Consider the following 14,214-nt stretch of genomic DNA (forward strand, 5'->3'; position numbering starts at 1 on the left):
TGCTGAAATGATTCAGAGGCAGAAAGGGTTAATTTTTTCTCTTATTTATTGGGAAGAGATGAACATGTAAGCTTCAAAGCTCCCTGAAGTCATGTGTTTACATTAGACATTTGTTTCTCAGAAAATCAACCTGATGAATAAATTTGACTTAAACAGTGGTAGAGGTCACACAACAAACAGGCGGTATGCTTAACATATGCGACAATGTGCACAATGACCCATAAACAAAGCTGAAATATATTAATTAAATACTTTCCACTTTACATATAATAATTTATTTTACATTATAATAATGGTTAGTTTTTGCAAAGCTGCAGTTGAATACAAAAGTACACACAGATGGCTAGTCTGTGGTCAATGCCTACGCTGTCTAGGAAAGAGCACTTTGAGGGGAGTTACTGCACAGCTTTATGATCGAACCTTATCAAAACTCAAGGAGGCATTTGTAATATTTGTTGGTCTGCTGGAGGAAAAGTGGCTCGGAGAGTAAAATCTTTCATGCTCCAATCTATAATGTTGGGAATGCATGCTGATATATATGCTATTGAAGACGCCCAACAAATATTTTGTATAGATGTGGATAAGTGCCACTGGTCACTCTGAGCACCACCAATCTCTGGATCTTTCCAGTGAATCTGCTGAAGGCAGGACAAGGGCTGAGTTTTTGATTAATAGAAGCTAAGGCAGGCCCATTCTACCAGTCAGCCAATACACATTTACCTTTATACAATTTCAACAATACATTTTTTCCTGACAGAGAAAAACTAATTTGAGAAGACTACAATTAGAACATTTACTACTTGCAATAAATTAGTATGACTTTTTTATGTTTTTGAAGCATATTATTCAAGGGAATACATACTTAGGTATGGCACCTGAGATACAAACCAATAAAACAAAGAAAATACCCTCAATTTGCCAATTGAGTGAATTCACCCACATTAGAGAAATGCATTAGTACTTTAGTGCATGCACATTCTTCACAATATATGTTCATACGATAGTTGCTTAGATCTTCTAATTTCATGAGCCAGGTTATATGCTTTACATTAGAGATGCCAAATAGGAAACAACTGGGCAGTCTATAAAACCTAATCTGCGGCTTTCAGGTAAAACAGATCCCAAGCATGTGCAGGATGGGTTTATCACCTACCTGTTTTTTTTTAAACCAGCACAAAGGTTCAAATACTAACCAGAAAGTAAATAAATAATTCAGAAATCCATACAGAAGTTCTATATACTAATAAAGTAGTTTAACAGGCAAAATATTTTTAATGTCCAACATTTTCTGCTTTGCATTAGAGCTACAAGGCTAATGGAGCTAATAATAATCATCTTGTTCTATAAATACCTGCCAAAATCTCCATATACTTGCTTTAATGACATTATTGTTCTACATAATTCCATGGATAAATAAAGTCTTTGTGTTAGGAATTATGTATAAGTAGAATATTATTTATATACATTATCATCCACATAACTATCCAGCTTTCCATTAGAACGTTTCAACTTTAGGGCAAAATTATATTAAAAGAAATGCACTATAGAAAAACCTACTGATTGTCAAAGATTATTGACCCCATAACATCACAGTGTATTAGTTTTTTTGAATGAACTCATGTAAACTTAAAATCATAAGTCCGAGGGCATTTCCTAAAAGAATTCAGGTGAAATATGCTTCCATTACTTGTTAGCTACATTAGCCTTTCTGCTGTAACGCAAAACTAAAAAAAACAAATGCGAGACACTCAGCTCATCTGTAATGATAAATTATAAATAGGTATAAGTATAAACTATGTAAATTTGAGTTCGTTTGGCTTAAATATGCCTTCAATGTGTACCACAGGCTACAGTAGATATGTTAAAATAAAAAAATAAAAAGAATCAAAACAAGCAAAACCTCAGTCAAATATCATCACCATGGGCAATGCTGACCTTAATAAAAGCAACAGAAACAGCAGGGCAGACTGTTCAAAATAATAAAATCAGACAGTATCAGACATTATATTACCACAGTTAAACGTTACCACCAACCAAACAGTTAAAAACCCATAATTGTAGAGACAGATTTTTAAAATGTAATTTCACTTATAACTTAAACCACTTCAACAGTACAGGAAGCTACAATGTTCTAAGACTATATAATATAAATAATGCTAATGATACAGAGGCACACTTAATTTGTTCTGGAGTGTATGGGTAAAATGTATCCTCATCTTAATCATCTCCAGGTTACAAAAATAAATTAATTAAAAAGCTAATAACAAAGCATCAGTGTATAATACAACCTATATGAACTTACAGCTGCAAACATACATGTGTGGCAGGGTTTTCTTGTGCATGTATGAGATTACTGGGAGGTCTTCAGGTTGTGTGGGGATGTGAGGGATGTGTAATCCAGATCTTAAAGCATATAGCAAAGAAACGGGCAGGTCCAATCCTGAAAGACCACAGCACTACATACGTTTATCTAACTCACCTAGTTTGACTTATCAGTGGATTAATTATTAGTGCACAAGTCGAGCCAGGCAAATTAGAAGCATGCCCCTGCAGGTGTGGAACTGACAATTCTTTTTAGTATGCGTGAAATAAGAAGCAAGGCGGAAAAGGCTGCCTATCAGGATGTCCAGGACTGCATGTTGTGAAGCATGGCCTCAAAGCGCTCCATGCTGGGAGCCTGAGCATGTTCTAGCTTGTCTGTCAAGCGGCTGTACAAGCTGAAAGACTTCAGCTCAAGCCAGATGAACCCAAACCGGTCATCGTCAAAAAGGACAAACAGGCCCGGGGTGCGCTCCGGACTCGTGAAGCCATGACCCGCTATCAGACCTGTTCCATAGAAACTGACCCACATTCAGAAGTTAATGCCAAATGACAGAAATCCTAGCAGGCATTGTTTTATATCGGCTCACAAAACCGAGGCTCACCTAGATCGTCAGCTTTATTTTTATATAAACATGATGTCATTAATCCTTATCTTTAATAATAGTTTATATCCCACAACAATTCGCAAGACAATAATGAAACTCACAGTAGCTTTATCAGCTGTGTAAATGCCTAACCTTGACAAAAATCACACAATGCTACTTACCATATCTTGCATGATCGTGGGTAGACCTCATTTCGGGCCATGACTCCTAAAGGCAGCACAAAGGGCTGAGGTTCACCCTGACTGCTAGAAGTTCCAGCACTCCCTGCATCCTCTTCTCCGGAGCCAGAGCCAACATCAGAGCTCTCTGCCACTGACGTGCCCTTGGTGGGGGCGCCCATACCTGTGGCACCCCTCTGAATTTCCTGATGTACCCCCATCACCAAGCGAGAAAGCTCGTCAATATTTCGCTGCTGCTCCAAGTCAGGCAGCTGCACTGGCCGACTCAGGTCTATGTCTAAGGTCAGCTGACCTGCTGGTACATTAGGGTCACCCTGAGAAGCAAACAGAGGTTAGTCAAATTTCCATGTCCATATAGTGGTCAGTTAGCTTCCATATTATGCTGTCATAAATGCTTTGGCCCACTTTTACCACACGAGGTATCTTAACTAAAAAGAAGCCCAATATAATCTGGAGAAAAAGAAAGCCTGGGAGAAAGACACATTAGATAATTAAATCTACATAACCAGTGATAATGCTTATTGACTTACTGTAAGTTTGGTGGCTTTGGCCCGAGAGCCATGGAAGCTCAGCATAATGATCTCCAGGCCATGGCTGCCGTATGTACCTTTAAAGAGGCCCGGCTGCAGCAGGTCTGAAGGGAGGCACGGGGGCAAGTAGATCCGCCGATACGTCAGGCAATTACTGGAAACACGACATGCTAAAGTCACACACTCAATGAAACTGAGATAGCATTTTTTTGTATTTTACTAGTAGTTACTGTAGTAACATTTATCTAAAGAAACTTGTCCGCTGCCATATCACGTATTTACTGCTTTATATTATGCATGCACTTTGATTAACACATTTTCAAAATACTCATACAAGAAAATAAAAAAATTAAAATATGACTTGTCATTAGGGCTGAAACGATTAGTCGACATTGTCGACAACGTCGACAATAAAAAATTGTCGACAAATATCTTTGTTGTCGAGTAGTCGTTTGTTCTCACGTGTCCTAATGTAAGGGCCTGCAGTATCGCGATTTGACCGCTACGGCGCTGTAGCGCTAGAGTGTAATGCAGCCCTAACAAATGCGGTAGAAGAGAACTTTTAAAAGAAGCGCAAATTATGACGGAGTGCAAGCGAATGCGAACCAGCAAGGTGTGGGAAAGTTTTACAAAACTTCCAACCAAAAATGCAGTTGTGTGCAATACATGCAAGGCAGAACTTGCGTTGTGAACTCTGCTGCAGGAAACATTTGCTCACAAAAAAGAGCAAGCTTGTCACGTGAACATGTTGATATGCTGACCTTTCTTCATTTTAATTCAGCACTTATTTGAAAATCCAAAAAAGGCCAGTGCAGAAAGGACACTGTTACATACTGCTTTTCATTAAACTGAACACTTGTTTTACAAATGAAGCTCTTAATACTGCTGCCAAGAGATGTTTACATTCAAACACATATATATATATTTTTTTTGTCTGTAATGCAGCTGATTCATTTGTGTAAAAATTTTTTTTTTTTTTATTAAAAGATAACAGAATATTTAAACAGTGCTTAAAAAGAGAATGACCTGTTTAATTGGCTCAAAGTTCATTAAAACAACCATTTCAAAAGCTGAAGTGATTTTCTTTTTTTATATTATAGTTAGAATATGTATAACTCAATGTTTTAACTAATTGAAAAAGCTGAATAATCGTTCAAAACTTACTGATTAGTCGTCAATGACATTGACAATAATCGATGATTAGTCGATTAATCGTTCTAATAATCGTTAGATTAGTCGATTATCAAAATAATCGTTTGTTGCAGCCCTACTTGTCATACAGGTGAAGAATACTATAGAGCACACTTACTCGTACTGGCTGGTGTAGATAAACTTCATGAGAATCAACTCCTGCATGTGTTCATGAAAAATATCCTCTAATGTCCGTCCCCATTCCTCCTCCAACCATGTGCGGAATTCCTGCACACACAATTTAAATATTGTCATCATGCCCTACTGACTGAGAGCTGGTGCTTAAACAAACTTTTTAAACACAAATATTCAGGCATAATCCTCAACATTCCCAATCCTTTTAACAGTAAAATAAAAATCTCGAATGGCTGGTTGGTCCCCTACCTCTTGTCTCCCGCCGGCCATTCGATGGTGATCTGTTTGGTTGCACTTGGTAGAGAACTCATCTTTTTTTACTGTCTGCAATACACAAGCACAACAAGTAACATCACTACTCATTGTCTTTAGAATAGCAGTTATACGAATATGATGTAAACTGACCTGAATGTCCCCATTGTGAGGCCCCTTGCGGCCGTACATGCACTCCACAGTGGCTTTGTTATGCTCCCACATGTGGATGCGGAAAAGAGGACGCCGCCGCATGGGATCCTCCACACGTGGATCATGGGGTGGCAGATACATCCAGCCAATGATAAACAATCCATCCACCTACCCACGTCAAATACAGAACATAGCTGCCTCATGAGTAAAACGATTTCACAGTGAGATATTAACAGTAAATAAATAAGAGGGGATTAAATGTTTAGTGCATTAAGTGAGAGAGACAAGACTTACCACTACGTTTAGCAGACCACCGTAGGGGCCTATATCTGGCTGCCATAGACCCAAAATGTGTCTGTATGGATGGAGCACTACAACACAAAAGTAATATACAAACTTATGGAAGATTGAACTTTCATGCAATAGCAACAAATCCATTCAAAAAAAAAGTGGAATATTGCAGAGCATTCAAGCATGCATGTGTTGTAATTACTGTAGTTTTCTGGTGCTGTTTTAGTAGTGAGTGTGTATCCAGAGATTTGTTAATGAAAACAATAGAAATAACATTTTAATTCAGTTAAATGACTTTAATAATAAACAATATTAACCTGTTAATTTTCCACTCAGCAAATAGATAGTGTAGATAGAAGCAGGAGTTATTACTAAAACAACCACTTCAAACCATAACATCAGGTTAGGTTCTGCAGGCCAGAGTTTGTCCTTTCCCCACACATGCAGGACACAGCAGTGAGAGACACCAGGTAAAAGGTGCCCTTTTACGCTGTTATAACGTCAACCCTCTACCCCACGGCACGTTACCCTCAATCAGACAGCTTCCAGAACAGCAGCAGCCTTTACTAGAACACTTTCTACCAAAGCGCATCCTGATGAACCACCACATTCAGAGCTCACACCTAGCAGTACAGTACATACAGTGTGTGTATACGTCCCAGTAGTCCATGTGTTCATAATCGGGCAGGAGCTTCATAAAACGGCCCGACTTCACCCTAGGGTTCACACCTGGACATGAGGATCGACCAGAGGAGGACAGGAGAGGCAAAAAAAGCAAAAAGAGGACAAGAGCTGACCACTGATAAGCTACTGTAAGAGCATACTGTATAGTAAACAATATGAAAATGACAAAGCTTCAAATTAATTTTAAAGGTTTTTATTATTTATTGTATTATTGTATTATCTAGTTTTTAAAGAGTTCATGTGAAATATTTTTTTGCAAAATCATTTGTAAATTTATCTCCTAAGCTGCATTAACTGTATTTTCAGAGACAGGAAAGTATCATAAGGAAATAATTTTAGGTTGTGCTTTATGAAGGTATTTATGAAGGTATTTGATGCACGGACTCCTTAACACACAGGTCGTCATCTGTTGGACTGCGGTCCTAATGCACACTGAAGGAGCTCGACAAAATAAACTAAAAAATATTATTTTAGAAATGCCACTATAAAAAAACACTTCATCATTCAGCAAATTGTGTTTACAAAAACTGAACCATCGCAGGATCTTTTACAGAGCTAAGAGACGGCAGTTTGGAAAGGAAAGTGTTTTCACTGATTTCTGTAGAATTTTTACTCTTTTCCTCACTGGTCTGATTAGTGAACAACAAAATGCTTTTTCTTTCTTGTTTTTTGTGACTTAAAGCTCAAGTACAACAGTACCTGGAATGTCTCATTACAGTATTGCTCCAGTGTTGAAAACTCTATAAAATCTACTTTGGTTAAGACTTTCTCTCATATTTATCTCATGCTTGTCCTATTGTTAGATTGTAATGCTAATAATTCAGTTTAGTTTACTGACAGAATTCAACAACTGCCATTAGTTTTGAGCAAATGGGTTTTCTCAGTACAGTGAAATGTGTCGGTTAAAAGATGCTGTATACAGACATTAGGTTGAAATAAAAGGTGAAGGAATAGTAGACAGAAATTGTTTTGTTTCCCTGGCTCGATCTATGAAAGAAAAAAAAAGAAAAAATACTCAACACAAATAGTAAAGGAGGCCTTAATCATACATGCACAATCATACATACGTCCGTGTTGATGCAGAGAGGGGGTACTAGGTGTGGACACTGCAGCATTAACATTAGAGTGCAGTAGAAGGCCATTAGGAGACAAGTGCATATAGTCTAGACGAAGCTGAAAGCTTATACCATGCAAGAAGAAGCAAGAAGCCTAAAGGGTGGATGCAGCATACAAAATGCATCACACATTCAGGTCAATTATATAAACTTGCATGGGTTAAAACCAAATCCAACATTTAAATATTACAGACAGAAATAGCAGACCAAAAGTTAGTTAATGTATAGTAAAGCTGTTCATTGCTTTGTTGGTCAGTCATTATCACAATCACCATAATATCACAAAAGCCTACAAAATGCTAACATACTACAGGGTGTTGCATACATAGGGGAATTTAGCCAAATGTATTCCAAAGGTTTGAATACAGAGTTTCTATTCTATCTTTTGTTTTCTGGCAGCCTTTAAGAATAACTTTCACAAAAGAAGTTCTAAAACAACATTGGTAGCCAAAGTTGAGATCTAACCTACTCCATGAGTTTCTGGACAACTTAAGGCAACAGCATAATTTAATTTTGAAATGAAATAATTTAATTTCTGAGGTCACATGCTTTGCTTCTACCTACTATCTTCTTCATCCATGTCCACCTCAGAGTTGCTCGCACACACCGCCATCTGAGCTCAATGCCAACCGTCCACCATCAGCTATCCAAGAGACCAGTTACTCTGCTTTCCCTGTCCACTAATGTCCTTACTGATAAGTCATGCCTGTTTCTTTTCCCATCTGTATTCCTTCAGGCCCCGCCTCCTGTGTTAGGATTGGCAGAATCAACCTAGCTCTCATGCACAGCTTGATGATAGGTTAGAGAAAGGAAGAGAGAAAGACTCTTATTCTGTAGTGGTTTACGAGAATGTAAATTGAGCCTTATTTAACAAGCCTGATATGTATCTGCCTTCAGATGTGAAGATAGCTATAGCACCAAGTATGCGTCACATGAAAGGGTCTCCACTGATGACATATTTATCCATACACTAGCCTGTGATGGTTCTGAGAATGTTGTTTAACCTTTAAATAATTAATATTTTGAACCTCTCTGGAACTGCAACATGCAACAAGTAACAGCATAATTAAAAAAAATAACTTTGAAAGTAATTTAATTTCACAAATGAATGCAGTCCAAATGTGTAAACCTGTGTGCTACAATGATTTTAAATATATGGCAATATGAGGATGCTTACGTTTTACATAAAGCTCTCGGCTGGACAATCCCGCCACCTCCATCTTCCGCAGGTCATCCTTCATTCCAAACTCTGAAGAAATTCACAACAGGAAATAGAAATAGTTTAGTTTCCTATGTGTAGATTAGTATATATAAAATACATATTTATTAGTAATTAAATTGCTGCTGCAAGCTACTTGCAGATTATTTTGTAACCAGGTTGTATAGACATTCAGAGAGAATTCAAGGCTGTATATGCAAAATGCACACAGATCAATAATACTAGTTTATTAGAAATAAAATTAAAGGTGTGTGATAGTATTAGTTTAGTTTATTTATAATAAAACTGTTAGATGTATTAAAAGATGTATTATGAAAATAACTATATTGTACACATCAGTGTGACTGCTGGTTGCTCCGCTGATCTCACAGTGTGCAGCTGTCTATCTGCATCAATGGCTCTGTGCACCCACAAGACCAATATACATGAAGTATCCCAGTAACCCTAGCTAGCTAGTTAAAATGTGTGTAAACAGTGTAAAGAACAAAACAATCATAACTGGTCACTTCTAATTCTTTATTACCCTATCTGTGTTCTATTATTTAATCCGTTGACTTTGTTACCCAGCCTTTTAAACTCACAAGGCAATAGCAAAAACACAGACCGTTACACACAGATTACACACCAAAGGTAAACGGACACTGCACTTTCATCCAATATAACCATTGATATTTATTGCTTTCCTGGCATTCTTACACTTTTACTTTTCCCTGACTGACTGCTTGCTCCACTCTGTCACCATGTACCCTGACTACTCTCATGCCTGAATAAGACAGACACATGATGATATTTAACATATCTAAGCAATTTCCTTTGAATTCCAAACCTATATATTCCCACACAGTGCTGATTTTGTGTGTGTGTGTGTGTGTGTGTGTATATATATGTATATATAAACCAAATGGCTGATGTGTTGTTTTAATGTAAACAATATATTTCTATATTTGTCTACTGTACAAAAATGGAATAGAAGGTAATAGAATTATAACTACAGTAAAGGCATATGATATATAAATGATACGGTCTGTAGATGGCACAGCAGGTTGCATCACTGCCTAACAGTTCTTTGGGTAAGATCTGATCTTGGATTACTGTGTTGCATGTTCTCGCCCTGCCTACAAGGGTATCCTCTGGTTTCTGTTTCCTCCCACCTCCCCAAAACATGCCAATATGGTGCATTGTGCTAGGGATAGGCTTAGGATCCACCATTGCATTTCTGTCATGTAGCAGACACCCTTATCCAGAGTGACTTACAACTTATTTTAAAAAATTGTGGACCTGGGATTCGAACTCATGACCATCTGATCAATAACCCAACGCCTCAACCACTGGACTATCCGTTATTTCTTTTAAATATAACAACATATTTAAAAATGGTAGTCATAGTTTTGAAGGAGTTTCAGATTTTGAGCTGTGGTGATATCGACAGACATGGCAACCCCAATCAAAGGTTCCAGTCAATGTTTAGCACAATGTTTTGCTATCCAGAAGGGACTTTTTTATATAATCAGAACAAATGTCGATCTTTGATCTGTCGCAATAAAATGTTGTTTATGCTGAAATTATTACCAGTTAATAATAAAGTGAAGAGATAAAACCCGTCACTAAGGGCAACAGACAGATCAAACTATTTACTAACAGCGTCACATAACGTGATTTAAAAGAGCAGACAACGTCTCAGATGTTATCCATATCTTGTATATTGATGAATAAGTGCGTTGTTTACCCTCTGCACAGCGTCTTCTCCATATAGTCTCAGTGCTGAGGATCTGTCTGAATTTCTTACACACCAGGGCCAGGCTGGGCAGCGCCGTGCCGGGCAGAGAACAGAAGATCTCTACTAGAAGCTCGGGTGGTAAATCCTGTAGAGATCGTGGCTGAGGAGGCGCAGCTGCAGCACAGGCCTTGTCTTCTTCATCATCATCATCATCCGAGCCCGCGACACTGCGACTAGCCGAGGCGTCGTCGCACACCGCGGTACGGCCTTTCTGACTACCGCTGAGGCCACGCGCTCTGCTTTTACCTACAATCTTCTCCTCCTCCTCTTCTTCGTCCATGTCCACCTCAGAATCGCTCTCCTGGTCGCGTTGGCCGTGTCTCTGTCTCCGCCTGCACCGCCGTGACTGACCCACCCCACATAGCCTGGCACACACCGCCATCTGAGCTCAACGCCAACCGTCCACCATTACTTTACGTTACATCAGCTGTCCGAGAGACCGGTTACTCTGCTTTCCCTCTCCACTAACCGTCCTTACTGACGAGTCGTGCCTGTTTCTTTTCCCATCTGTATTCCGTCAGGCCACGCCTCCTGTGTTAGGACTGTCTATCAAAATCAAATATGCTTGGTGATTGGTTAGATTCCCCCTTTACGGCCAATTATAAATATATATAAGCCAGAAGCGATAGTAGCGGTAAAAACCGCAACTTTAGGCAAACCGTGTGATATCGTTAACAGGACATATCACGCGGAAGTTGTGTATCAGGGAGGGAGAGAGAGACAGAGAGAGAGAGAGAAGAGAGAGAGAGACAGAGAGAGGAAAAGAAAGAGAGAGAGACTGTATACTCTTATTCTGTGTTTGGACTGTCTATCAGAATTAATCAGCTCTCACGAGCAGCTTGTTGATTGGTTAGATTCCCCTTTTACGGGCAATTATTAATATATATAAGCCAGAAGCGATGGTAGCATGAGGAAGAAATCTTATGAGGAACCGGATTTAGAGAATACTGTATGGTGTATACTTTAAGTGTATATTGTACGATCAAGCCGTTTTGATTTTTGAACATTTTTAAATTTCAAGAGAGTTTTAGCTGCAAGTCATGTACTGTTCATGTTATGCCTATATAATAAAATAGACGTGAGCATAGTTGTTCCATCTTTTGCATAAAAAAAACTGGTGGAAATAAAATAAATAAATAAATAGACATAAATAAAATAAGACATGTTAATAAGTAAAAAAAAAAGTTAACGTGCAAACTTTCAGAATTTAAAAACAAGCTCATCATCATAAACAGTACATATAGCCTCGTTAACACACCAAACTTCACAAAAAGCCAATAAATTATTTGTCAGCTTATAAAAAGCAAAAAACATTAAACTTTCTGATATGAGTCGTTTGAACATTATTTCAGAGTCAACAGTGGCAAGTTTTAAACACTGCTAGGTTTGCTGTTTCAGTCAGATGGTTTAACAAACACATCTTCCTTCTTTTTGCACAGCTGTATTTTACTCCTCCAATAAACACTCTTCATTAAAATGATTAAACCAGCTCCTGAGTAAAACAAAGAGGTCTTTAAGTCTGCTACACTTCAGGAACAAGTGCTCCAGATCTCATTTTTCTCCACAGACCCGACAATCCCCTTTCACGGTTATGTTAAGGTATGCTACATGTTCATCTGTGGCTATTGCTCCATGAATTATCCTCCACTGCAGGTCTCCAGTGCGCTTGTATATGGGGGGTTTAAACAGTGTCTGTCAGGACTCAGCCAGGACTTTTGGCCATGTGCCTTTGTTTACGTTCCTCGTCACGTGTCTGCCCCGCCTTCATCTGCTCCTCCCTGTCTCCACACCTGTTCCTAATCGTGTCTCATTGTCTTTTGTATTTAACTGTGCCGCGTTGCCTTGTGCAGCGCGGAATCTACTGTTGTCTTGTCCTGGCTCTAGTCCGTGGCATGTTTTGTGTACTTCTGTTATTAAACCTCGTTTATTTGTCTATCCCGTATCTGGGTCCGTTTTATCCCGTGTTCGTGACAGTGTCCTCCACCTGTCTCTCATGAGAAAGTCTGGGTTTAACAAACCTGGCCATCCTCAGTGAGTCTTAGTATATGATTTTAACTGTAAGGTGATACAGTGCTTTTTTTGGACATACATTTGAAAGAGCTTGTCTGAGGAGTCTTGAAGGTCAAGATGGAATTTGCGACTTCCTCTTCTTCACCTAATGCTGGAGAAAGTCTTATTACTGGGAAACCCATTTTGTTCCCTGTGTTCTGAGAGTTGTCATGATGCTGACCCATGTAAGCTCTGTGGCCACTTGGTAATGTGTTGGAAATTTCTTCTTTCAGTTTTGAAGCCAGGTGTGAAGATTTCAAACCAGTCACCTCTTTGAGTTCATGTCGTTCTTCATCTTGCAACAGTGGACCAAGTTTTACAATGCTGTTCCTCAACAAGCACTGCCGTATACTTGTAGAGGACAGCAATCTTGTTTGGATCAACTGGCTAAAGAACAGAGGTTCCTCAGGGGCCCATAGTTCTGGGTTCTTTAAACCTTGTTCAGTTTTTATCCCCATATTCCAAGATTGCAGCATGGATCTGTAGAAGGGAGTGAGCTCCGAGAGAGCTCTTATTCTGTCGTGGTTTAGCATTTGATGGTTCAGAGAATGTTTTCACTATTATGTTTGTAACAACATTTTATAGATCCATATTCCTTGTTTGATTGACAAAATAATTTAATCAGTATATCTATTGTAATTTCAATGTAAAAGTTTCTCTTAGTGCAATATTAAATTAAACATTATAGATAAAAATAAATCAACCATTTTATTTGAAACTGCCTGTGAGAGAATGTTACTGGAAAGTTATTCGTTACAAAGATATAAATTTAGCAAATGTCCTGTTATTACACTGAAATAAAACTATTTTTCCCCCAAAAGCAGAGAGCACAAGACTTCAAGTGCACAATAAATTTACAAAGTATCACAAATTAGAAAGAATTAATATAAATATACACAACTTTGTTATTTACAGACAGGTTTCTGTACATATGTATTAACGCTGGATGCTAATTAGCAGAAAGGTGGGAGGTGATGTGAAAGGAATCAATCAGCAATCAGGTCTGTGCTGAACTCAGAGTTTTCGATAACCCATGAGTTCCTCAATAGCTCTTGGTTGAACTATTATAAACTGTTGTAGAAAGGACATTATTTACATTTACACTATTTACTGTAGAGTGTCACCCAAATGAGGATGGTTTCCCTTCTGAGCCTGGTTCCTCTCAAGGTTTCTTCTCACATCTCTCGGAGTTTTTCTTTGCCTCCGGTTTGCTTGTTAGGGATAGGGAGATATATATATATATATATATATATATATAGTATTTTAAATTTGAAAATTTTTTAAATTAATTTTCAACTTTAATTGTATATATTAATCATCTTCTATATTTATTTCTTTTTTCTCTCCCTTCTGTTTCCTTACTTCTGTAAAGCTGCGTTGAGACAATGGGAAATTGTTAAACGCGCTATACAAATAAATTACATTGAATTGAAAAAAAAAAATAAATACCGAGCCAGCCAGGAGTCGAACCTGGAATCTTCTGATCCGTAGTCAGACGCGTTATCCATTGCGCCACTGGCCCAGTGCCACCCTTTTTTGTATCCGGACATTCCACAATCTGTAATGCGTAATGAATTGGTTTATTTCTGGAAAGATTCGCTATTCATTATATTTGTATTTAAATTCATGCAACATTCGAACCATTCAATCACGAGGCAGAGTCGTTACTCGCGCGCTACTCGGTTACGTTTCGTTGATTTGTTGACGTGTGT

At 38.3% G+C, this 14,214-nt stretch overlaps 1 protein-coding gene and 1 non-coding gene across 3 annotated transcripts; both read right to left on the bottom strand.

Annotated features, from left to right (window-relative positions):
• Window positions 1–28: 28 nt before the first annotated feature.
• fbxo31 (F-box protein 31) lies at window positions 29–10,979 on the bottom strand. 2 transcript variants are annotated; one of them, XM_060886577.1, is made up of 10 exons: window positions 10,403–10,979; window positions 8,635–8,706; window positions 6,301–6,387; window positions 5,662–5,738; window positions 5,368–5,535; window positions 5,212–5,286; window positions 4,946–5,055; window positions 3,637–3,790; window positions 3,089–3,420; window positions 29–2,840 (listed from the first exon to the last, which is right to left on the bottom strand). In XM_060886577.1, the coding sequence occupies exons 1-10, from the start codon at window positions 10,833–10,835 to the stop codon at window positions 2,618–2,620; spliced, it is 1,731 nt and encodes a 576-aa protein (XP_060742560.1). In that variant the 5' UTR covers window positions 10,836–10,979; the 3' UTR covers window positions 29–2,617. The 2 variants fall into 2 exon arrangements, with proteins under 2 accessions (XP_060742560.1, XP_060742561.1); XM_060886578.1 differs by lacking the exon at window positions 6,301–6,387 and having other exon boundaries at window positions 10,403–10,975.
• Window positions 10,980–13,951: 2,972 nt separating this feature from the next.
• On the bottom strand, window positions 13,952–14,024 carry trnar-acg (transfer RNA arginine (anticodon ACG)). Its single transcript has one exon. It is a non-coding gene; the product is annotated as a tRNA-Arg (tRNA).
• Between the last annotated feature and the right edge of the window lie 190 nt (window positions 14,025–14,214).

The sequence above is a fragment of the Tachysurus vachellii genome, chromosome 14 (assembly GCF_030014155.1).
Source record: "Tachysurus vachellii isolate PV-2020 chromosome 14, HZAU_Pvac_v1, whole genome shotgun sequence".
NCBI classification, from domain to species: domain Eukaryota; kingdom Metazoa; phylum Chordata; class Actinopteri; order Siluriformes; family Bagridae; genus Tachysurus; species Tachysurus vachellii.